The 25124-nt window shown below is 35.4% G+C and overlaps 1 protein-coding gene across 6 annotated transcripts in view; it reads right to left on the reverse strand.

Moving 5' to 3' along the window:
* The window catches only part of MYPN (myopalladin), a 2130465-nt gene that overhangs the window by 8247 nt on the left and 2097094 nt on the right, over positions 1-25124 (reverse strand). For all 6 annotated transcript variants that reach the window (XM_044056370.1, XM_044056369.1, XM_044056367.1 and 3 more), the window contains one exon: positions 7320-7453. In XM_044056370.1, coding sequence (XP_043912305.1) covers positions 7320-7453 — 134 coding nt within the window. The remainder of the gene's footprint in view (positions 1-7319; positions 7454-25124) is intronic.

Genomic DNA, 25124 nt, shown 5'->3' on the forward strand with positions numbered 1-25124 from the left:
CTGGTCCTTATACTTGTATGATGTATCCTGTGTTGTGCGCTTAAATTACCTTTTATCCTGACATGAAGACACTACTCTACTTGCCTAAAACCAAAGTCTTCTTTGGCCCTTAGGAAACATGGAAGGCATTCAGGTTACTGAAATATTTCAACTGCACATTTAGTTACAACAGATAGCCTGTCTAGATCAGAGTTTCCTTTTTGGCTCTAATGTCTACAGGTGTACAAAAGAGGTGATTTCTTTACAAGTACCACATATTCCATTCCTCTGCACATATTGTCTGCAATATATATCACAGGGCTATTGATCATTTTGGATTGCTCAAGTCTTCTGATCCTTCAACATGTCATTCAGAATTAGACTTGTTTTTCTGATGAATATGTTACACTGACTACATAAGCTACCTACCTGTTTGGAGGTTTGGTCAAAACATGCAACCTTGTTTATAATCCCACTGTTCCTACTGCAAACTTACTTACTCAGTGCCCTTTATAACTCAAAGAATTGGTAAAAAGTACAATCACTTTGTTTAACTTCTTTCCCTGCAACTTTAGCTATATTTTCCCTTGCTGAGCTCAAAGCGTTATCTTCTCACAGTGTCTTCTTAACATTTAACCAGGTTATCTGAAGGTCTGCTAACCTGAATTTCCTCAACTTTGGACTAGCAGGAGGTAGGAGTTACTGCCTCCCCTTTTATTGATACAGGCAATGCAGTCTCAATGTCTAAATCTACCCCTATAAATGGTAACTCATTACAGTATTGTTTAGTGCCAGGTACTATTCTATTCCACTTTTATTTTTTATTTTTTCTTCCTTCATGAATGTAATGTATATAAATCCCATTTCTTTTGCTTGCAGTTCCTGTATCTTGTCTCAGTAAGAATTGCTTTAGGGCTTTGATCAAAGTTATCTTGACATTCAGTGTACACCACCTTATTTATCGCCTTTATGTATCTCAGCCTTTATCTCAGAGTGAGTGAACACCACACTCTCATTTTATTTTTCTTCTCTTGATTGCTCTCCCTCTGCAAAGGATATATATTCAGTTATACTTTTTTCTTACTTATAGATACCTGTTGTCTTGAATGTTCCCTTATTTGAAGTTTCTGTGAGGTTAGAATTCTTGACAGGTACTGTTCTCTCCCTCTAACTATTCTGGAGAACTTTCCCTTTTTCTTACAATTCTCCTTCTCAACACCCACCTGCTGCTTAGAATTTTCCATGTCTAGAGTGTTCTGTTTTAGTATGACAGAAAGTTTAGCATTTAAATCAAGTTGCACATTTCCAGTCTTGCTGTGTTCCAATAGAATACACAGTCTCAAATAGTGATTCCTTTTCTCTAGTTCTGCTATGCACTTCAACTCCTTGGTGTGCAACATTGCAAGTTATAACAACACTTTCACACACTTTTTTGTACTGTTATCAGGCTGAAATAACATGTCTACTTTGTGCTTTGCAGCATTTTTAAGCTGCACTGTCTCAGTGTGTAGAATTCTTCCATATTCTGCTCTGGTCTTGCAGACTGCTTTGTCATAGCAGGCTGCAATATTTTAGTATATACATTCTTCCCTTTATATGATTCTGCTTTGCAGGTTGTTCTCTCACAGCAGGCTGCAATAGTTTAGAATGTAAATTTCCCCTCCTCAGGTTCTATTCCTGCAAGCTGCCCTTTCATAGTAATAGGCCAAAATGTCTCTTTCAGTGCATCTTTTTCTCTGTTTCTGTCTCTAGCCAAACTGTTGTACTTTAGATCTTTTTTTTAATTCATACACTTGAATATACCTGGTAGCTGCTCCTCCCCTTTTATTAAGTTAGGCAGAGGCACACCTGAAGGCTTATTTACTTGCCACTTCCCCTTTCCACACTGACAGGGAGGTATATCAAAAGAACTACCTTTTTCCCTTTGCCTCCGTAAGTGTTTAACATGGTAAAATTATTTTCCTAATATAATTCAGTGTGTTAATCTAGGAATGACAATAGCATGGCAAACTACCTTTCCAAATGCCATTTGCATTAATCCTCGAGAAAGAGTATACTGTTTCTTATCTACATTTTCTTTTAGCCTGTATACTATCCCGCCAAAGGACTGGCCAGTTTGCCTAAATCTATCATTCCATTCTGTTTCCCACCATTAACTAAGACATTAAATGAACTTAATTGTCCACTATTATAGCAACAGAATACAGTTACAACCATATTAGCAGATAATTTATCATATTCGATAGGCATAGCATCACTAGCAGCATGGTTCTTACACATGTAACAGTAAAAAAATAGCTATTTGACTTTTTTCCACATTTAAAACAGAGCATGGGTGTTATATTATGTTTGTGTTTAACATTTGATACAGATTTTTCTATAGGTCTAGATAGTCCAGTTCTGTACCAGGTTTCATGGAAAACAATCTTTCTGCTGGATCAACGAAATGTTCAGAGTCTTTAGGATGAGTTTGAGATTTATTTCTTCTTTTTTCAAATATTTTATTAGCTAAGTATAATCACATATATAATAGATATTCAAAAACATACTAATAGTACAAACAAGTTTGCTACACTCATGGAAAAACAGCAATTTATATCTTAATTATTTTTTCTCTAAAAAGGTAAAATAAAACTTAAATATTTACACCATGTTCTATTATTTTTTCATAATATTACTTGTTCTGCTATTTACTATAATTGCCTGAATATTATAGGGAACATTTTTCTACTTATATACTATCATTTTCACTAATTTAATGAGGCATTATCATCTGTGGTGAGACATTTGTCGAGAACTTAAAAATTATATCTTTTTGAGTGTTTCTATTTTGCCAATTTCTTTATCATGACCCTCACTAACTAATGATAAGAAATATGTAAATTTCAGCTTTGAGTCCTTTGACCAGTCTCTTGTAATTATTTTCTTGGCTATAACTAGAATACAACAAATGAGAGGAAGTTGATCACTATTAATACAAGTTGTCTCAGGTTTGTTATATAAAATCATACCTTTGGTTAGGTAAGATATATCAGTCCACAATGCCTGACAAAATATTTGTATTTGTTCCTAGTAGTCTTTTAGTAACTTACATGTTCACAAATATGTGGTTCCAATTTGCTTCCATATTATCTTTGCATGTCTAACATCCACAGTTATTCCCAGTTTTATTACTTTTAGTTAATTTGTCTGGGGTGTAAAATTCTCTGTTAAAAATGCATCTTCCAAAACAAGGAAGAATTGTGAATTTTATTAATTTCAGTATAAGTGTTTTTTAATAGAAAAAAATATACACGCGTTTTCTTAAAGTAGCGGATTAAAATCTTTTAAATTTCTTAGTTGCTGCTCTTTCCGTCATTTTATTCTTCTTCTTCTTTATTATCCTTCACTGTTTTAATCAATTATTCCTTTTATCGCATATTATTTTACTCATGCTTCACTTCTTTTGTATCATGTACTTTTTTACATGAATGTTTTACATTGTACTTTTTTATGTTATGTTTAACATTGTACTTTTTCTCATGTATGTTTTACATTGTACTTTTTTATGTTATGTTTAACATTGTACTTTTTATCATGTATGTTTTACATTGTATTTTTTTATGTTATGTTTAACATTGTACTTTTTATCATGTATGTTTTACATTGTACTTTTTTATCATGTATGTTTCTACACTGTACTTTATTATCCTGTATATTTTTACATTGTACTCTTTTATCATGTTTTCACTGTACTTTTTGTCATGAATATTTATCTTGTTCTACTTACAATGTACTTTTGGGGCTTTTCTCCTCAGCTCTCAACTGAAAATGGGCCCTTGGCCCATTTGGACTAACCCAATTAACAAGAGACAAATAAATAAATATTTATATTTATCATGTTGACCCTCAGCATCTAATCACACAGTTATGATAGGATTTTAAGTCAGAGAATTTTGACAATTGCATTTGAATGTCTGCTGAAGGTGGTTCTTCACGTTTTTCCCAAAGGCTGAGTGTTGGGTCTTACTTTTAATTCTTTTGTGGTGATGGTTATGGTTTGCTGGTACAAGCAAATTTTGATTCTTAGACTTTGTCCTGCTAGCCTCTCTTATATCGGGTATAATATTTTATGAGTTATGGCAAGTGCATGTACTGAATACTTTCTTTCTGTTTTCCCCTCAAGTAAGTTAGAGGTATTTTCTGGTTTCCTCAGTTGTTCATGTTTTCAATATCTATATCAGATACACTACTTTTACATAAGTTGTATGTATGTCATTGCATAAAAATGCTATTTTTTCTCATGATTCTTAATATTATCCTATACATTTGTAATGAACTTCCAGTGAATTTTATAATATTTCTATTTTTTCCCTTGCCTTATGCTTGGAACACATCATTAAAGGCTTTTCAGACCAGACCAGACAATATACCTTATTATAAAATCAATAAATGAACAAAGTATTAGCTATTTCACCAGATAACTTCACTCTACCTCTTGACTACATGATTCCCTAAAAATGGATTTTATCTTACATCTGATAGGCAAAGTTATCCTGCATGCATTGAATGCGTTGTACTGAATGGTCTATTCTGAATTGCAAGACACTCAGTTGATACATATTTAATAAGATATTTGTGTAATTCAACATCTCCAAAAGATCACCTGTCTTTGAAAAATAACAACAATGTATTTCACACTTAAAGGCTTGTTATCTAATAATTATACTGTAGTACTCTATGTGAGATAAAACGTTATATAAATTTATTGTGAGAACCCTCAGAATATGGAATAAATTGTGCAGCGTCAACAAAATAAAAGTTAAAACCAAAATGAATTAAAGCAACAGAGGATGCAAAACTGGTTAAAAATGTATTTATTAAAAAAATTTCCTAAAACATTGAGTGCTTTCATCCCATAAAAGAGACTTCATCAAAATAAATTAATTTCCACTCAAGAGCATTGATTAATTGTCGATTGAAAAATTAGATCACTTCTTCCTTAAAGAAACAAGAATAAACAGATGAACTCACATCAAATCATCCTTAGGAAACCTGATTCTTATACACATTATTACTGATTATGAAATGAAAGTGTCATAAGCAATAATGAACATGACATTATAATTTGTTAGCCCTTAGATTTAGTACTGGTGCTACAGGCACATTTTCATTCGACCCAGGGAGAAAGGTGGCTCCCAGTCTGAGCTGCCAATTAATTTCATGTAATTTTAAAAATGCTTTCCTACCCCCCCCCCCCCCGGGGGTCCAGTTTGATTTTTTCAAAATAACAAAGGAAATTTTGGTAAAACCATTGCACCATGTGGAATGTCTAAACAGGGAAATGTTTTCATTTTTGTTGGGAATATCATAGGTATGTTCAGAAATGCATGTCCATAGGGCACACTCAGTTTTGCTGAAAGAGTGTTGTGCATCCTGAACAAATTTCCAGAAAAAAACACTCTTTGGGTGGTACAGTTTCCATCTTGGAATATTATTTTGATTTTCATAATGTTCCCAAGCATCAAGGTTTGATCCCTTATGATGTATGTGCACTGTCTACAACATCCACACCTAGCAGTACTTTAAGTGTTTTAGAAAAAATCTGTTCATTTGTTCTCCATTAAACTTTTAAAATTTGGTGCTGTTTTAGAAATGAATGTAGGTTTGGGACCCACTAATTGGAATAGATCTGAATTAGTTTTAAAAATGCACCAAATGTTTTTAATAATCTCTTTGATTTCTTTAGAAAATTCGTTGTGTTTCACCGTTAGTGCTTTTTCATATTTCTTTGTTTCTTCAGAAGTTTGGATTCTGTTAATCCTATTCTTAAAAGGGGTTTATATCTATTCCCCTATTCACTATATACTTTGAAAGCAAACTGTCCAAGAGGTGACTGGGGTATTCTTTTGCCAACAAGATTTCCTTCAACTTGGATAATTCATCCCTCACATCTTCCTTTTGAGATATCATATGTGCCAACCTAATGGCTTGTCCTTTCACTAGGTGCTTTGTCTGCCATAAGGGGTGGCAACGGGTTGAATGTAAATAAGAATTACAAAAGGTCTTCTTCCTATAATAGTTAGAGTTAAAACATGCTGGTGTGTGGAAGATGAGTGTATCCAGATAATTTATCTTGTTTCTTCTGCAGAAATATGTGAATTTTAAATATTTGGTGGTCGTATCCAAATGTTCAGCAAATGAATGGATCTCTTCAGCTTCACGATCCCATAAAATGAAGATGTCATCTAAAAATATTAGGTATAAATGGAGCTGATTAGCAAACTTGCAGTTAAATACAAACTGATTTTCCCAGCCCAGCAATACCATGGTTCTTGGGAACATTAAGAAAACCAAAATAATATTCCAAGATTGGGAAGTGTACCACCCAAACTTGTTTACCTGGCAATATGTTCAGGATACACAGCATTCAATGTCAGCAAAACAGAGTGTGCTATAGGGATCCACATTTATGAACATACCAACAATGTTGCCAACAAAAATGAAAACATTTCCCTGTTTAGACATTCCACAGAATGGAATGGTTTTAACAATTTTTTCTTTGTTTTTTTTGGAAAAAAATCAAACTGGACATCGGGGGGGGGGGATTGGAAAACATTTTTAAAGTTACGTGGAATAAATTGGCAGCTCAGACTGGGAGCCACCTTTCCCCCTAGGTTGGTCAAAAATGTGTCTATAACACCCATACTAAATCTAGGGGCTAACAAATTGTAATTTCATATTTATTATTGCTTATCACATTTTGGCACTTGCTAATGTTATAATCAGTAATAATATGCATAAGAATAAGATTTCGTAAAGAAGATTAATTATCCGATATCAGTTCATCTTGTTATTCTTGTTTCTTTACGAAAAAGTGATCTAATTTATAAATCAACAATTAACCAATGAAATTTCTGTATGGTTAGTATATACTGCTCTTATGCTGGGATTAATTTATTTAAATGAATTCTCTTTCATGGGATGAAATCACTCAATGTTTTATGAAAATTGTTTAATAAATACATTTTTTAACCAGTTTTGGGTCCTCGGTGGCATTAGCACTCAGAATATTTTTGCCAGACTTAAAAAAACAGTGGTGACCAGACAGCCAACAGTAAATTCAAAAGTAATTATAGGTACTTGTTCCTTTTCAATATGGATCTATTGTTTAGGTGCTTCCTGTTCAATTCTTTACAAATGGTTGTATTTGTTAGAGCTACGTGTATGCATATTCAGATGATTTACTGTTGACCATATGGCTTGATGTCAGTGCACAAATATTTTTCAAATACATAAAATGAATGATAAATCACCACACTTCTGGTCCTCTTTGGGCTTTATGTGTTATCATAACTTACCATATATGTCAAGTCTTGCAGTGCATGACACTATTCCAGCTTCATTTTTAGCTGACACAGTGTACCAGCCAGCATCTTCCTTTCTAGTTGGCTGAATCATAAGGCACACGTAGCCTGTGGCATCCTGAAATAAGCTGAGATGCAAATAAAATATGATTTTATAAATGTCCTTAATCTGCAGTTATATCTTATTTAAACACTGATATTTACACATGAAATATCAAGCTAAGCAATCACAAGCTTATTTTATTGATTAAATAAGATGTAATTTTGTTCCTTAGTGGCTTACACAGAACAGCCACTCTAAATATCAAAATCTACAATATAATACATTTCACCACCTAATGAGTAAACAATCACAAGTCATAATAACCTTAAATGTTTTTAAACAATGCAAAATACATTTGACAAATGGTTAATAGCTTGTAAAAGAATAACCAAAATCACTCTCTTTCCAGAAATAAAGGATGAAAGCTTGACTTTATCACATATCATCACCACATCATAACTTTTAAATCAATCTCGTAGACTATTATCACTTAACTGCATACCCCAATTCTAACTTTTCTTAAAATATTTCTTCTCCAGTTTCTCTCTCCGAAAGGTATTCATTCAAGAGGTAGGTTTCTGGTTCAGAAAACTGCTTACTTATGATTTGAGAGGCTCAGATGTTCTATGCCTATATTGTCTAAAAATGTGCGATAATTCATTGCCAAGCTTCATCAGCATATTTTAAACCTATCCTCAAGTATTGGCACCTTCCCTCACTTCCACATAGTTTCCACAGGCATCAGCATATTTTAAACCTATCATCAAGTATTGGCACCTTCCCTTACTTCCACATAGTTTCAACAGGCATCAGCATATTTTAAACCTATCATCAAGTATTGGCACCTTCCCTCACTTCCACATAGTTTCAACAGGCATCAGCATATTTTAAACCTATCCTCAAGTATTGGCACCTTCCCTCACTTCCACATAGTTTCCACAGGCATCAGCATATTTTAAACCTATCCTCAAGTATTGGCACCTTCCATCACTTCCACATAGTTTCATCAGGCATCAGCATATTTTAAACCTATCATCAAGTATTGGCACCTTCCCTCACTTCCACATAGTTTCAACAGGCATCAGCATATTTTAAACCTATCATCAAGTATTGGCACCTTCCCTCACGTCCACATAGTTTCCACAGGCATGCTTCTGGCCAATCAACTTTACCCTCCTGTACTCATATCGTATCATTGTATCTCTTTTCCTTTCACACACTCTCAAAAGGTCTTGAAAGAGCAGCACCATTCTAGCTCACTTCTTATCTTAACTCACTTCATTTTATTTACCTCAATCAACAAGGTTTTACGAAGGAGCACAACACCAGATATTATCAAATATATGTTACTTAATCTCATTGGATTTATAGTTACCAAACTCAAAGCTCATTAAAAATTAGATTATAAAATTCCTTATCATGGTTCTAGTGGTGACATGCATGGTTCTAGTGGTGACATGCATTTTTTCATTATTTTTTTCATTATTTACATCAGCACTCTCAGTATCATGTTCCCTAAAATTCCGTTATTATTTTATGATGACAATAAATTATACAGCCCTCTGATTCATCTTCCTAAAGGAAAAACACCAGACTAGAAGACTACCTTAAGTCAGCTCACACTTGGTTCATTAACTGATATTAAAATCATATTATAAGAAAACAGAATCTTTGCTGTTTGGCAAATCTAGACGACTACCCTGAGTCCTACAGAACTGCTCTATCATCTCTCCTTTAGGATGTGACTTATTTTCAGTGAAGTAGCTTAAATACCCAGGACTCCAACTTGATTAACAACTCAGCAATTAATTATTTTACTAATAAGCTAAAAAGCATATTAGTTAAAAAAAAGTTTGTCTGTTGCTACCTTCTTTTGTTACTGACACCACAATAAGTCAGTTCCAGGCAGGGTCAAGGCACATTCTATAAGGGCCTTCGATTCTTAAGGGTTTTTTTTAAAGGGTGGACTCTAGAGTTATTTTAGAGACAGCAACAGTACATACTTTTACAAAGCACTGGAAACCTGACACTTTTTCCAGGTCTTGTGCAGGAGTTCCTTGGGCCAGTCTCTATGGGCTCCTGGACCCTCATCCTTCCTCCTCCCAGTCCACATAAGCTTTGGTATTTTATCCATATAGCATAGGCTACTGCAACAGTGATTAATATGATACACATAGTACAACTGAGTAAATAAACTTGTCATAGAATATCTCACTTATTGACACCATGAGAAAGACATGGCTATTGCAAAAAGATACAATACAACATATTCTATAACTTCAGGATCCTTCATCAATTCCAGTGGACTCCTACTTTACTTAACAAAATAGTGCAGTTGTGTAAATAAACTTCCCATAACATTAGATGTTTGAATACATCACTGCTTCAGTTGCCTAAACTATATGGCTTATATCCTGCATAGTATAACAGCCACCAGCTTCCAAAACTTAAGAGCACATTCCATGTACCCAGACCATTGAAAGCTCAAGCTAGGTATTGAGAAAATCAGCAGTCAGAGTACCAAGTGTTTCATGGTAAGTTTACTTATACATGTGTACTACATTTATCATATTAATCACTGCTGAAGTAACCTATGCTATATGGGTAGAGTGAGAGAAGGAAGCATGAGGGTCCAGGAGCTTTTTCAAATGGAACAACAGTTAGCTTTTCTAGGTGGACAGGCTTGTAAAAACCCTTTCAAAAACAGCTTGACATGAACGTCTATTGAAAGTGGAGGATCCATGGCTAGACATGCTGAAATAGCCACAAGATGAGCCTTGACCAAGGACTAAGAAAGGCCAGAGGATAATAACTCATACAGATATTGTAAAAACAGAGAAATGTCAGCCTAAAAAGGAGCTTGGTTATTAATGTTGCACCAACTAGAAAATCTGTTCCATTTGCTGTTATATGATTTTCTGATAGCAGGTTCCTTTGTCTTCTTTAATGCTGTACATTCTCCAAAAATATTTCCTTAAAAGTTATTAAAATGCTATCATCTAGATAGTCATCTGAAGTTGTTTCAAGTTGGAGTGTACAAAACAACCTCGGTCTTGAGTGAGAAGGCCCATTCTAGGAGGAAGCTTTTGATGATTGCTCCTGGCCATTTCTAAAAGAAGGGAGAACCATTGTTGACTATGCCAGAAGGGAGTCACTGCACAGTTCTTTGGATAGTCCTTCTGAATCTTCAGAGAGACTCTGTATAGCAGAAGAAAGGCTGGAGGAGAACACAGGAACATTCCCATCCAAAGAAATTAGAATGCATCTGCTTTCCAGGCCTGTTTGTAAGGAGTCCTGGAACAGAATTTTGCCAGTTGTCTGTTGTGAATGAAGGCAAAAATATCTGAAGTGTTCCACACAGCAAGATCAACTCCTGGAAGTCTTCCCGATTCCGTTTCAATTTTGTGACAGTCTGTCCTAGTTTATATACAGTATTATTAATTAATCAGTTTAATTCAAAATGTATCACAGAACACTCTTTGCCATTACATAAAATAAAATATTACAAAATATTGGCGTTGACATGTACTTGATTTAATTCATTTTGTTAACCAGATAAACCAACTAGGTATAAGTGTCACTTTTCAAAGACAACCTGGAAGGATAATTTTGTTAAATTACTTGTTCAGAGTTACACAGTTCATAACTGGAAATTGAAAGAATAAGGACCAGGACTACAGGATAATGCATGAAATAAGCTCATAACCTTAACCAGCTGAGATAAATGGTCAGGCCGACCCAGATGTGATGTGATTCTGCCATGTTTGTAAGTTCATAGTTTTTTAGGTAGTTACTAGTATGCAGCCCAGGAGATCATTGATAAGACTAGCTGAATTTTTTCAAATTTCCCATAACAGTGTCTGGATAAGTGACCTTCTCAGAGTGACAGAGTAGGCAAATGGAGGCTATGAAAATCAAATCCCTGGCTACAGTAAGCAGCTTGTTAACAGCTCATAGTCTAAATTTTCTGCACTAACCACCAAACTGGAGAATTATACCTTTGTAAATATGCATATATAACTTTATCAATGCATATATGATTTTATTAGTTTGCAAATATATGGGTAATTTAAAAAAGTATCCCTATGATTTTCTATAGCTGCCATGGAATCTTTCAGATCCTCCTGAACTATCCTCCAACTCAGATAAATGGAACTTTGGTTTAATGTCTCGGCCAAAGGATGGCATACTTTAGAGAGCAACATCCATCTTATGCTGTACTACAGTGTCAGCACTGGAAAAGGCATCTAAGCATATGGCATGGGAACAGAACCCACAGACTTCTTATCTATCAAAATTAAAGACAATGTTGAAAACAGTGTGTAGTTTCACATACAGATATTTCAAAAGATGTTTCAACCATACAGTATAAGTATGTTCTCTTTCTTTCTTTCTTTCTCCCTGGAGATGACAACCTTAGTAGTTGAGCTCCATAGTTCACATACATACTCCCAATCATTTTCCCTAGAATGTTTTTGAAAAAATCCCAGCTTATTAAAAATTATCTCACAGAAAACCCCATCATGTTGAAAGTTTACCATAAAGAAGTTTAGAAATGTAACACAAATATTAGATTTTTATAGGAAAATCTTCTTCCACCCTCAACAACTACCACTAATTAAAATTGTCACTTTGAGATCACTCTTGCTAATGATAGAGGTTATCTTTATGAAATAAGAGTAACATCCTATATTGCACCTTTTTCTGACAAAAAGTCTTACCTTAGTCTGAGAATATACAGTAGTAATGTCTCAAAACTCTAGTTTCAAACTTTTGATAAATTGTCCTTTTATGTGATTTATTTTCATTAAGTCAGACTTCCTTCAAAATGTCTTGGGTAAATTGTCAGGAACACCTAGTTATCTCATGAAAGACAAAAATATACCATGCATCCCATATTCACAATTTCAGTATTGTACTGTTCTTGATCAGATATATGCAAGAAATTATATTTCAGTAATAAAACTACAATAAAATTACCAGTTTTGTTTTGAAATATTTTGCCATGTTTTCAGAAACTGGAGAAAAGTGGTACTTGATGTGATGGCTTCTTTTTACCCCAGGACAGCAATTAAGGAGCTTCAATCCTCACCACTGATATGGGCGAGAGATGGTCACTAAAAACAGGAATGAATTTACACAGTATTTTAAGATGCAGCTCTCTGCAAACACAATTTCCCCAAGAGCACACAGGGAACTTGCTCCAGACCAAGGACTTTCTGACTCTCCAGATCCCAAACAAGACTCTCTTTGGAGCACTGTGTTCCAGTTCCATAAAGCTAACACACCCAAACCTGGGTATAGATTTTCAAACACACACACACACACACACACACACACACACACACACACACACACACACACACACACACACACACACACACACCCACACCCTGGGAATGGCTGCTACAAATTTACTAGTTGTACCCTTCTGCCCAGAGTATAAGGTAAACTCACTGCCACCACTTAACCACTGTCAGGCTCTTACAAGTGTATCCAATTATACTAAGTAAAATCAATACTAACATAAATAGTACACTGTAACTAAAGCAGCCAGACTTTTTGGGGTGGCCAAGGCATCACTAAAATAAGTACAAGTACTCTCAAGATGTTAAAAGTATTCTCTAAAAAAACAGACACAATGAAAGGTGTAAAATATTTAATAATAAGTAATAAAATAGAAAACATGAGAATACTAAATATCTAAGTACAATAAACAGAGTTTCAATCACAAGAGAAGTAAACATAACACAGCTGGACAGATTCAAACAGATACAGAAAAACACTACTTAACTAATCTCACTGTATTTCATGACAGCCTAAAGAATAACCATTCCCTAGCTAACTTAATTAATACAGCAGGGCAAGATTAGACGCTGAGATGCTTACTTCCACAAGGCAAGATGATAAGCTTGTACCTGCACCACAGGGGAAGAAACCAGACTTTTATTCAAAAGTCACAAAAGCAGCCACCAACCGGTTTCCACCTTAAGCCTTTGTCAATGTACACATAGGCTGTAAAAAAGATTTTTTTTATAGGATGATACAGTTAATTTACCAATCACCATAGCCCAATTAAAGGCACTCATTCAAACTAGGTAAAAATAAGCCTCCTAGTCTGACTATCCATGCTTTTTCTTTCCTATTCAAAATATTTTCCCAACCAGTGTTACAGCTTCTATCCCCACAAACCTTGTCAAGAATAATAACTCTAAACTGGGCAGAGGGGTGTTTTAGAGTGTGTTTATATCACCAGTTATGGCAGAAACACACGGGTATTTATGGATATTATACAAAGCCATTGGGGTATCTTACTATTGGATGAACCCCTAAACACATTTTGGAGAATAGATGTAATTTTTCTTTCAGGAAAGGTAAAACCATGGGTGGTTATTTTAACCATTATAAGTGTAATCAATCCATTTCAGCACCCAAACAGGTTACCATTGAAGGGGATAAAGTGGTGGGTTGCTTTTCTTGTGGACATTGTTCATTTTGTAAACATATGGTTCAAACTAAAGAGTTTTCATCTAAAAATACACCACATATATTTAATAGTAATGTTTTTGGTAACTGCAACATGGCTTGACTAATGTACCTAGTAATATGTACTTGCTCTGCCTTTTATATAGGGCAAACATATAGACCTATTAAGTTTCAGATGTCTGAACATTTTAGCAGTATTAGAAATAAAAATCCCAATAACGCGTTATATAAACACACTCTAAAATACCTCTCTGCCAATTTAGGTTTATTATTATTGACAAGGTTTAGGGGGATAGAAGTTGTAAAACTGGTTGGAAAAATATTTTGAATAGGAAAGAAAAAGCATGAATAGTCAGACTAGGGGGCTTGTTTTTACCTGGTTTGAATGAATGCCTTTAATTGGGCTATGGTGATTGGTTAATTAACTATATCATCCTATAAAAGATTTCTTTTTTACAGCCTATGTGTACATTGACAAAGGCTTAGGGCCAAAACCGGTCTGTGGCTGTTTTTGTGACTTTTCAATAAAAAGTCTGGTTCCTTCTCCTGTGGTGCTGGTCCATTTTTTGTTTTCACTGTTTTTGGACCTGTGCACTAGCCATCTGTGCAGAGATTTTTTTGGTTGCCAAGATGATAAGCTTCCCACTAACTGAACTGAACTAACTCAACTGATCAACTGACTATGTTAACTGTCATAGATCTTTTATATCAGGTTCCAAAGAAAACAAAACAAACTGCTGTGTGAGGTCCAACTTCTCAGTGCTGGTTATGGAATGATATCACATTTGATCACTGACTCTGGTACAATACACAAACTACTGAAAATTAGGCGAGGATGAACACAATGAGAGCCAGCAAACTGACAATAAAATAAAAGAAACTTGCATTTATTAGTAAGCGCTTTCGGTGTGGATCAGTGCCTCACCTTCATCAGACTGAAACAAGATAAAATCAATTAACATTCTTTATATAGAAAAAAGCTAACAATCAATGTATTAAAACCTTAATTAATGAACCCAATCGATTCTTAAAAGAGAAAGCCTTCATACACATTCTTCAGGTAATATACTGTTAAATTGCACTGTTTTTAACTTGAAGTCATGTGCAAGCATGAACGCATTTGCTTTATGTTGTTAAATAAGTTAAAAAAGAGAAGCAACAATACACATTAATTCAAAAAATGCCTGAAAGTTTCCATAAGTTGAAACGACATCAAGCCTTATAGCTGATTAACTGAACTAGCAGTAGCAAAATTAATGATTAAACAAACTATGAATTAGTTTGTAAACTAAAATGAACAATGTATATGTAAAAGTTAATTAAATAATTATTTTGTATATATGTCTATCGCCTATGTAGTTGCTAATAAATGTATACATATATATATGCAAACCTAATAATATGGTAAGATATAAATAAAAAATAATAAATAAATACAAATACAGCATTGTATATGCCATTTTGTATAAATACTAGGTGAAACATTACTTATCAAGTGCTCATCTCCTAAGGGCATGCAGTTTCAAAGCACATTTAATAGATAGATTTTCATTCAACCCTGGTGGAATGGACGCCCCTGTTTTTATTTGTCAGATAAGCTCATCAATTTCTAGCAAAATCTGCCAAGGGCCTCCTCTAATGTCATTGTCTCTATGTTGTAAAACTAAAAAATTAAAAATATGCCCAGGGTATTCTAAAATGTGTTTATCCAAAGCGTTTTTAATGTCCCCCTTGTTAATGGCATAAAAATGTTCATACATACGCTGTTTCAGTTTCCTTTCGGTTTTGCCAATGTAATAAGCATTACATTGGGAACATAAGGCTGCATAAACCACGCTTTTGCTGTCACAATTAAATCTCGAACCAATCATGTATGTTTTGTTGTTAATTAGACATCTAGTCCCTTCAAGTATGTGTTTCCACTGAGGGCAAGTACCACATTTGAACATACCTTTAACCCTACTAGTTGTAACTCTTGTCTTTTTCTCAAGTAGTGCTTTTAAGTTTTGCCCTCTCCTGTAAGTGATACGTGGTTTCTCACCTAATGTTTTGATCAATGTTAGTTCTTCTCTAATGACATTCCAATTTTTGTTGATAATGTCCCTAATAAATATATAATCCAGGGAAAATGTCGATAAGAAGCTAGTTGTGTAAACCCTATTATTCTTATTATCCAATAAAGAATCTATTGGCATGGGCTGTTGCTTTAAGCCACTAAGTAAAGGTTGAAAGTACCCATTTATTCTTTTGTGGCAAACTTCTTGCTTGATGCTAACAATCAAAGAAACAGGATAACCTCTATGAGTGAACATGCCTTGCAGGTTTTCACATTCAGTCTCAAACTCAGCATCATCCGACACCATTCGAGCTGCCCTAACCATCTGACCTTTAATGATGGCCTTCTTTTGGTGGTAGGGATGATTACTTGAAAAGTGCAGAAAGGTATTTGAATGTGTTGGTTTCCTATAAATCCTGCTGATGTACCTACGTTTACATCTATCGTTCACTAAAAGAATATCTAAATAGTTAATGGAAGTATCATCGATGTTGTATGTAAACTCAAGGAAGCTTGTCATAGTTGAAATATTACGAATAAATGTTGGGATGAGAGATTTATCTCCTTTCCAAATGCAAAACATGTCATTCTGGTATCTTGTATACCAGGAGACATGCTGTTGGTAAAGGCTATTCTGAAATAGCAACTCATTTTCCCAGTATGCTATGATGGCATTGGCAAAACTACCACCACATGGTGACCCCATTGCTACACCCGACTTCTGCAAATACAGTTTGCCTTCGAAAACCATGAAATTGTTTGTCAAAACAATTTCCAATACAGTTTCGATTACATATATGGTGTTCTCCTCTACTTTTTTTAGGACCAAAAAGTCCCTAATCCATTTAAGTCCAGTTTCCTGGGGGATAACTGTGTAGAGGTCTTTGATGTCTATTGTAATGAAACATGCCTCAAGTTGGTAGTCTAGTATGTTTATGGTTCTTAAAAAACCCCAAGAGTCTTTACATATCTGGGGCTCACTATCAACCAATGGTTTTAAGATGGAATCAATATATTTGGCACAACTGTGTGTGATGGATCCCCTACCATCTACTATAGGTCTAAATGGAGGGCTGCTAAGAGATTTGTGTATTTTAGGAGTGCCGAATAAGGCAGGTGTTTTGGGTGCAATCATTGACAAGTATTGGTATAGGTCCTTGTCTATGGACCCCTCTAAAAACAAGTCGTCCAATGTTGACCTAATTTGTCTGTATGCCTGATTGACTTCATTAAGGGACACTCTTTCATAAACATTTGTATTAAGGTGTTTTTGCATTGCTTCAACGTAAATGAAATTATCCATAAACACAAGACCTCCTCCCTTATCGGGGTTCATGACTCTGATGTTACAGTCATTAAGTAGATGGAGAAAATCCTGTTCTGGAGTGCTGAGGATGTTTTTGGCTGTTAATAAATGTTATTTTTTCTCAGAACTAGCCCTCAGATCCATTTCACAAATCTTTTCAAAAAGGCAGAGTCTGGGGTGAAGGGGGGGATTGAACAAACTAGGAACCCTGATGGAACTGGTTGTAGTTGAACTCACCCCCATGAGCAAATTTAAATTTAGTTTGCGAATGAACAGTTTCAAATCAATGATTGTTTTAGCTAAATCCATCCTTTTGCCAGGAACGTAGGTTAACCCTTTGGATAGAAAATCAATCATGTCTTGCTGAATGTCAAGGTTTGTGTAGTTATAGATTTTAAAGTCACATTGCGTACTTATATGTATAGAAGGGGCAAAACCATACACCTGGTTTGAAACTGTCACCTCCTTTGTTTCCTCTTGTTCCTTTGATTGCGGTTGGTCCGTCAGTTGTTCTGTTGACCAGACCGGTCGGTCCAAAAACCCTGATCGCTGTTGTTTTGCTCATCGTTGGGGTTAACCACGAGTGGTCGGTCATGGTAATTGTCATTACCATTGGTATCATTAGTATTATTATTGCGATTGTTAATTCTTTCACTACGTCTTAACCCGTTTCCTTCATTGTTGTTAATGTTGTTAAAAGGACGAGCTTGCCCTTGGTCATGGGTTCCATCATCCCTTTTATTGTTATGCGTGTCATTTTTATCTAGACTACTATTGGATGGAGGCTTAGGGTAAGCAATATTGTTTGAGTAGTCATACAAGTCTCTAGCAATTTTCCTCTTTTTAGTGGCAAGCATTTTGTCCATAGTTGCCTGAATACTTGTATATATTCTACAATAGTCATATTTGTAACGGGAAAAGTCACAATGAGTCACTATAACATGTTCTAAAATTTCTAAATCACTCTTAAGATTATTAATTTCTTGATTGTAATAATTAATAAGGGATTGTAGAAATTCCATACCTTGCCTGTCAAAAAGTTGGATCAGTTCTTTAAAAAATAAAGAATCATACATTAATCCAGCTGGATAACACCATTGGCGCAAGCCTTTAGGTATGATTTTTTTGATAATACACTCTTGTAAATACGAGACCTCCAGTTGGAGTTTCCTGCATCTAAAAAGCTTGGTGTCGAAAAGGTTGATTTGGTCAGAGAAAGAACTCTCCCTCTGTTGTTCTACTGTGTCCAAAGGAGCATTATTGTCATTGTCAGTATTGAAACTGTATTTGTTGTTAAGAAAAGTACCCATGGATGGTAAAACACTTGCTTAATTTGTTGGCAAAATTGGCGCAAGTGGTGCTGCTGGTTTGAAATTACCTTCCGAGGTGTTAGTTGTCGGTGCATTGCGATGGCTCGTTGTTGCATTAATAAGACCGATGTTGTTCCGATTCCTACTAGGTACTTCATCAAGACTTCCCCTCACTTCATTAGTTGGGTTCAGGCCAAGTGCCTCGACACATTGGGTTAAAGTTTCAACCCTTCCCAAAAGTAGTTGCACTAGCATGGTTAAGTCGCCAGTAGAGTTATCCTGGTTACCGTCAATGTTGTCGTCCTGTGTAAACAGGTTTTGCGAAACTGCTCCGGTTCCACTCGCCATATTATACAAATCTCACAAAAGGAAAACAAAAAACCAAACTACTGAAAAGTAGGCGAGGATGAACACAATGAGAGCCGGCAAACTGACAATAAAATAAAAGAAACTTGCATTTATTAGTAAGCGCTTTCGATGTGGATCAGTGCCTCACCTTCATCAGACTGAAACAAGATAAAATCAATTAACATTCTTTATATAGAAAAAAGCTAACAATCAATGTATTAAAACCTTAATTAATGAACCCAATCGATTCTTAAAAGAGAAAGCCTTCATACACATTCTTCAGGTAATATACTGCTAAATTGCACTGTTTTTAACTTGAAGTCATGTGCAAGCATGAACGCATTTGCTTTATGTTGTTAAATAAGTTAAAAAAGAGAAGCAACAATGCACATTAATTCAAAAAATGCCTGAAAGTTGCCATAAGTTGAAACGACATCAAGCCTTATAGCTGATTAAATGAACCAGCAGTAGAAAAATTAATGATTAAACAAACTATGAATTAGTTTGTAAACTAAAATGAACAATGTATATGTAAAAGTTATTCCCGGCTGGAGCACCATCTGTGTGTTGTTTGCATGTCCTCCCCATGGTCAAGTGATGTTTAAAGACATGCAGGTAGGTGCGTGCATGAATGGGTATGCCTTCTTTGAAGGTTGGGTGTCGGGCTGGCACCTTGTTACCGTAAAAATCCACTGCCAATCATTAGCGGAACGGAGTTCCACTCTGGCGATCCCTAACTGGGAAAAGCTGAAAGACATTAGTAATGAGTACAATGCTCCTTTTGGCATGTACCTCACAAAGCACATGCAGCAGCTGGAGACACCACAGAGGTTCCTCACCAGGAGAATCCAAGGCCTCAAACATCTACCCTACACAGATAGGCTAAAGGTCCTGTTACTCTACTCAGTTTCCTACAGACTCCACAGAGGTGACCTCTGTCTGGAATGCAAAGCAATCTCAGACCCCACCTTGATGGGACTGCTGCATATCCACAAGTCAAGCTTCACTCGAGTAACTGACCTCAATCTTGTCTGTGACATCAACAGGACTTGTTGGCAGGACAGATTTGTGTCCCAGAGACTCCCCCTTCTGTGGAATAGACTCCCTCTCCATGTCATACAAAGTAACTCATTAACCCTTTTTAAGTGCAACATAGATAACAGGATGGAGAACAGAAAATACACCCCTGGGATTCCACTTGTGTCCCTGCTGGACAGGGACATCAGGTACTGACTTGTCAGAACATGGGCTAAATTCTTTGCTATGCTTTTAAGGGCCTCAGGTCCAATAGCCTAGTAACTTCCTATGATCCTATGTCATAATGTTTTTATCTAAAAGATTTTTAGTGTCCTTAAGTTGTATATCGCTGTTGTGCTTTGAAATATTTCCTTAAGCTAACAATTGGTTTTGCCAATGTAACACAGCATTGGCAACAAGCAAATATATATCACATTTCTACTCTTGCAGTCTGCATACATTTTTAAAGAATGAATCCGACTCATTCTTGGGTGTCTATAACTCTGTTGTTTACTAATAAATTTGCAACAACTGCAAGCCCTGCAAGGATATGTGCCCAACCTATTCAACAAAGTTAAATTGTTGTTAGGCTGGTGATGGCACAGCAACTGTTTGATGTTCCTATTAGTCGTAAAAGAAAAAGAGGGTTTATCACCCACAATACATTTTACAGTCTTATCACTGGTCAAAATCTTTAAGTTCTTTTTTATCACCTCACAAACATAACTGATGACATTGGAACAAGAAAGAACCATTCCCGTATTTATCCCTTTTCTGGTAACTTTCATATTGTCCATCATAGTTGCTGTAGATCTCTCAGAATAAAATGGTTTCCTGCTTGTAGGACGTACAGTTCTAATCTCATGTGAGCACTTCTGAACTTCTTTCTCATTATAACCTCTCAATAAAAAGTCCTGAGCAAAGCGTTCATTAGCTGTGAGAAACTCATCTTAATAATGTCTAGAACAAACTATTGTATGATATATCTCTTTGATTGTATATATACCTCTGTACAGAATTGTTTTCTTTTTTTTTGTAATTATGTTGTTCTGGAGCTTTTCTCCCTGGGCCTCCACTGTAAATGGACCTTGTTCCAGTCAGACTTTCCCGGTAAACAAATGTAAAAATAAAAATAAATAAATAAAATAAAATAAATAGTGTGCAGCCTTGAGTTTCTCAGCATCTGTCCCCTCATCACGTTCTTATAGAAGTGTTTGGGGTTCATGCTGTGATGATTCAATATATTATTCCTTCTGCATTCCTTCTGATATATGGTAGTATGAATACCAATTAGCATGTTTTATTTAAATAGCCTACACAGATATGGTGTTTTTAGATCTGTGGAAGGACACGGAAGTTGTTCAAAAGCACTTATCTCATGCTTTTACAGTTTTAATTTACTTCATTAAAGTTTTTTTATGTTAGTAACCATGGTGGTAATACTACTTCTTCATTTATTAATATGATGCCACAGTATCTACTTTCATTGGTTTCTTTGTGTTGCTTGCTGAATACTAAATATCGAAGTACAATAGACATCAGGGTTTCAATCACAGAAGATATAAATATAACACAGTTGGACAGATTCAAACATATTCAGAAAAAATACTACTTAACTAATCACAATGTATTTCCTGACTGTCCAAAGAATAACTGTTCAGTAGCTAACGTAATTAATACAGCAGGGCAAAATAAGATGCTAAGATGCTTACTTCCACAAGGCAAGGTGATGAGCTTCTTACTAACTCAACTAACTAAACTGGTCAACTGACTGTGTCAACCGTCATAATCTTTTATATCAAGTTCCAAAGAAAACAAAACAAAACAAACTCCTGTGTGAGTTCCATCCTCTCAGTGCTGGTTATGGAATGACATCACATTTGATCACCTGTCTCTGGTACAATACACATTCAGAGCTGTGCTAAGATCTGTTCGATTATTTGAAAATTATAGAACAATTTCAAAAACTTCTACTGTTCCCTTCCAGAATTTTTCATTTAAACATATACATTTAATTAGTTATAATAACACTGTTGATACATTTTTAACACAAGCATCTACACAAGTCAGTGTAATAGTCAAATGACACAAAATTATTTAGAAATCTCAAGCTAACTATGCCGGCATATGTTACACATGCACTGCCCTATTCTCCCTGGCACAAAGGGCAATACCTCACATCATCATACATGCTTCTCTAAAAATGAAGATTTCTGGCATCCTGTACAATTGTGCTATATTTAATTGATTTCACAGGAAAATAGTACTGACAGAGTTCCTCAGTGTGAAGTGTCTTTTTTGTATCAAAATATTTTCTGACCATTCACACAATGCTCTACATAAAAAATATAGTTTCTCATATCTCTGCTCCTGGAAAATAACCACTAAAATAAGTAACCTATCCTCAGCCTGTAAATATTATAAAATGTTGGTGCAATATCACTTGGATCTTGTGTATTTAATGTATAGTCCCTTAGGTTTCAGAAATAAAGTGTTCAGATCAATAATGTTTAAAGAATGTCCACTGATGCATTTAGGAGCTTGAAATAACTTTGTTGTTGTGATTGATTACTGAGGTGATATCTCCATTCACAATAATTAAACAAGTCTTTGCAAGACAAAATGGTAAACTGTTGAGAATATGTTTTAGAGTACATAGATAATTATTAGGCTTGCATTATAGTGGACCATTAATGAGCCTAGCCCAAACTTCTAGCTGCCCTCCCAAGCACTGTCTGGTTAAATGACTTGCTCAAGGCTATACAGCAGGAAAATGAGGGCTAAGGGAATCAAACCCTGTATAACAGGATTTACAGATCATAGCCTTACACCTCACCCCTGCACCAAATGCCAACTAAAATGAGTCTAAACACCTGGGGTGGGAATAAAACTACAGCCTTTTTGATATGCTGGCATGAAAAGCTAGCATGGTACCTACTGATCCACTAACACTAACACATGCACACAAGGGGAACATATCAAAAGCTGTGAATTTCCTGGCATAGGGTCTAACCATCTAAAATAGTATTAATCTCTAACAATGTAGCTTTACAGCACTCACACCTCTCTCTTCACTAAAATTATGTTACTTGATGTGGTGGAATGAAATATGATGTGTCCTCTCTCCATTGACCTCCGCAACCTAATACAATGTCTGTCTCTGTCTCAGTCTCTCTCTCTTTTCTCTCTCTCTCTCTCTCTCTCTCTCTCTCTATCTCTGACTAGTCATAAAAATAATTATCTATTAAGCTTTATTGATATGACTCATAGAATTCCTCTCTCTCTCTCCTTTCTCTTTCACACTTTCTCTCTCTTTTATATATATCTATCTATATAGATATCTATCTACATATAGATATATGCACACGTGTGTGTTTAGTGGTAGCCATAAACTATTGAAACAACAATCATAAATTTATAAATCTTAACAACAACTGACTCGATAGCTGGTAAAATATAAATAATGTAGGTATTAGGGCAATTAGATTACCATTTTATAAACAGACCTGGCTTATTTTATGAGCATTGAATCTTATTTCTAAACAAGACAGATTATTTACAGCTGTAAAAAATAACCTATTCATGAAATGCTCAAACCAAACATTTCCTGATTTGTTCGTTTATCAGATTAATTTATATTTTTCATCAATTTTTCTCTCTCTCTCTCCTTCCATTCTGCTATTCTTACTGATTTTGCATGATGTCTAATGTTAGCCCACCTGAAATTAAATTTCCTTATTCTACTTTGCCTTGACAATGCAGCACTTTTTTCTGCGCATTACTGGTCGGTGACTGATTATTTCAGTATAGCTATAGCATTTTAAATCTGAGAATCAGCTGTTTACTGGGTGCTGGTATCTAGATACTACGAGGACTCATTCAAGCTGAAGAAAGGCTTGTTGTACTCCCTTTTAGGGAGCAGCATGCATAAATGTATATTTTTGTGGCACTTATCCACTTCAAATATTGAGCAGTATCCCCGATAAGTCCATCCTTTTTGTATCAGTCTCCAGGTATTAAAGGATGCTGGGAGGGGGGAGTATTGTGCCCAATATCCTGCAAATAATATGACTTTATAGAGCTTTTAATAGTCCTGACATTAATAAACTACCCACTTCTCCCAGCCTAGGATGGATACTTACTTCTGCATCCCTGTGATGTTCAGCTACAATACACTTACTCTTTGCCCTACACCTGCACTCCTGAGTAACTGTGCACAGGTAGCACACTTCTGAGCCTTCCCCTTGAGGCCACTTCAGTGGTGTGACACCACCAACTTCCATCCTATTGGGTGGGTGTGTAAACATCAGACTCTTCCTCCCAGTCAGTCCACAGTCAGTTCCTCCAGTGCCTAATATGCTACCTGAATGCAAGTCAACTGAAACACAGAGGGATCATCTCTATACACTTTGGAGTTAGCATTGCTCCTTAGAAATATTCATATTTTGGAAGGTAAGCAAAGGGTGTTGCATTGTAACTATATATTGCATTCTACTGGAAGAGCAGGTACAGGAAGACACTGAACTTCTTGCAGATCCAGAACAGAGACTATGTATTTCATTAACTGCGAAGGGGTCTATATCATTTCACCTAAAACTCAACTTATATAAACTCATTCAATCTAAAGCAGCAAAACTCAAAGAAAACCCAAAATGCTTTTTGCAGGGGAGCATGCATCCCTGCACTGCACCCAACATACATATAACAACTCCACACACACACTACAGTAGAAGAAAGGGGAAAAATCTGGAACTGCACTACCATCTCGCTTAGTCCAGTAAACTGCAATATTACTTCTACATCTTTGTCAAAATTCATAAGAGTGATCAAAAATCACTTTAAAATGCATAGACATTTGTTCTGTTTTTCTCTTACTTACTTACTTAAATTAGTTTAGATAAGTTGTATTAAGATAAGCCAAGTTTTAGAGGAAATAAAATACACCCTGTGTTGCAACAAAATAAAACTGGGGATGTTCATTATTTATATTAATAAATGAGAAGAAGCAGATGTGATTTCAGAGTTTGAATGCAGAGAAAAAGAATTAGCAACCAAAACCAAACTTATGAAATGTCACATAACTACATTTAAATCATTCATAAATCAGACTAAGACTGACAGAAGTACAATCTAAAATACCAGCAAATGACTAGTTCAGCTACACAACAGGAATCGCCATAGAAATATAGAGACCAAGCTTGCGCCTGCAATAATGTAGCACTACTGTACTGCA

The sequence above is a fragment of the Protopterus annectens genome, chromosome 14.part0 (genome assembly GCF_019279795.1).
Source record: "Protopterus annectens isolate FY-2018-M chromosome 14.part0, PAN1.0, whole genome shotgun sequence".
In the NCBI taxonomy this organism is placed as follows: Eukaryota; Metazoa; Chordata; order Ceratodontiformes; family Protopteridae; genus Protopterus; species Protopterus annectens.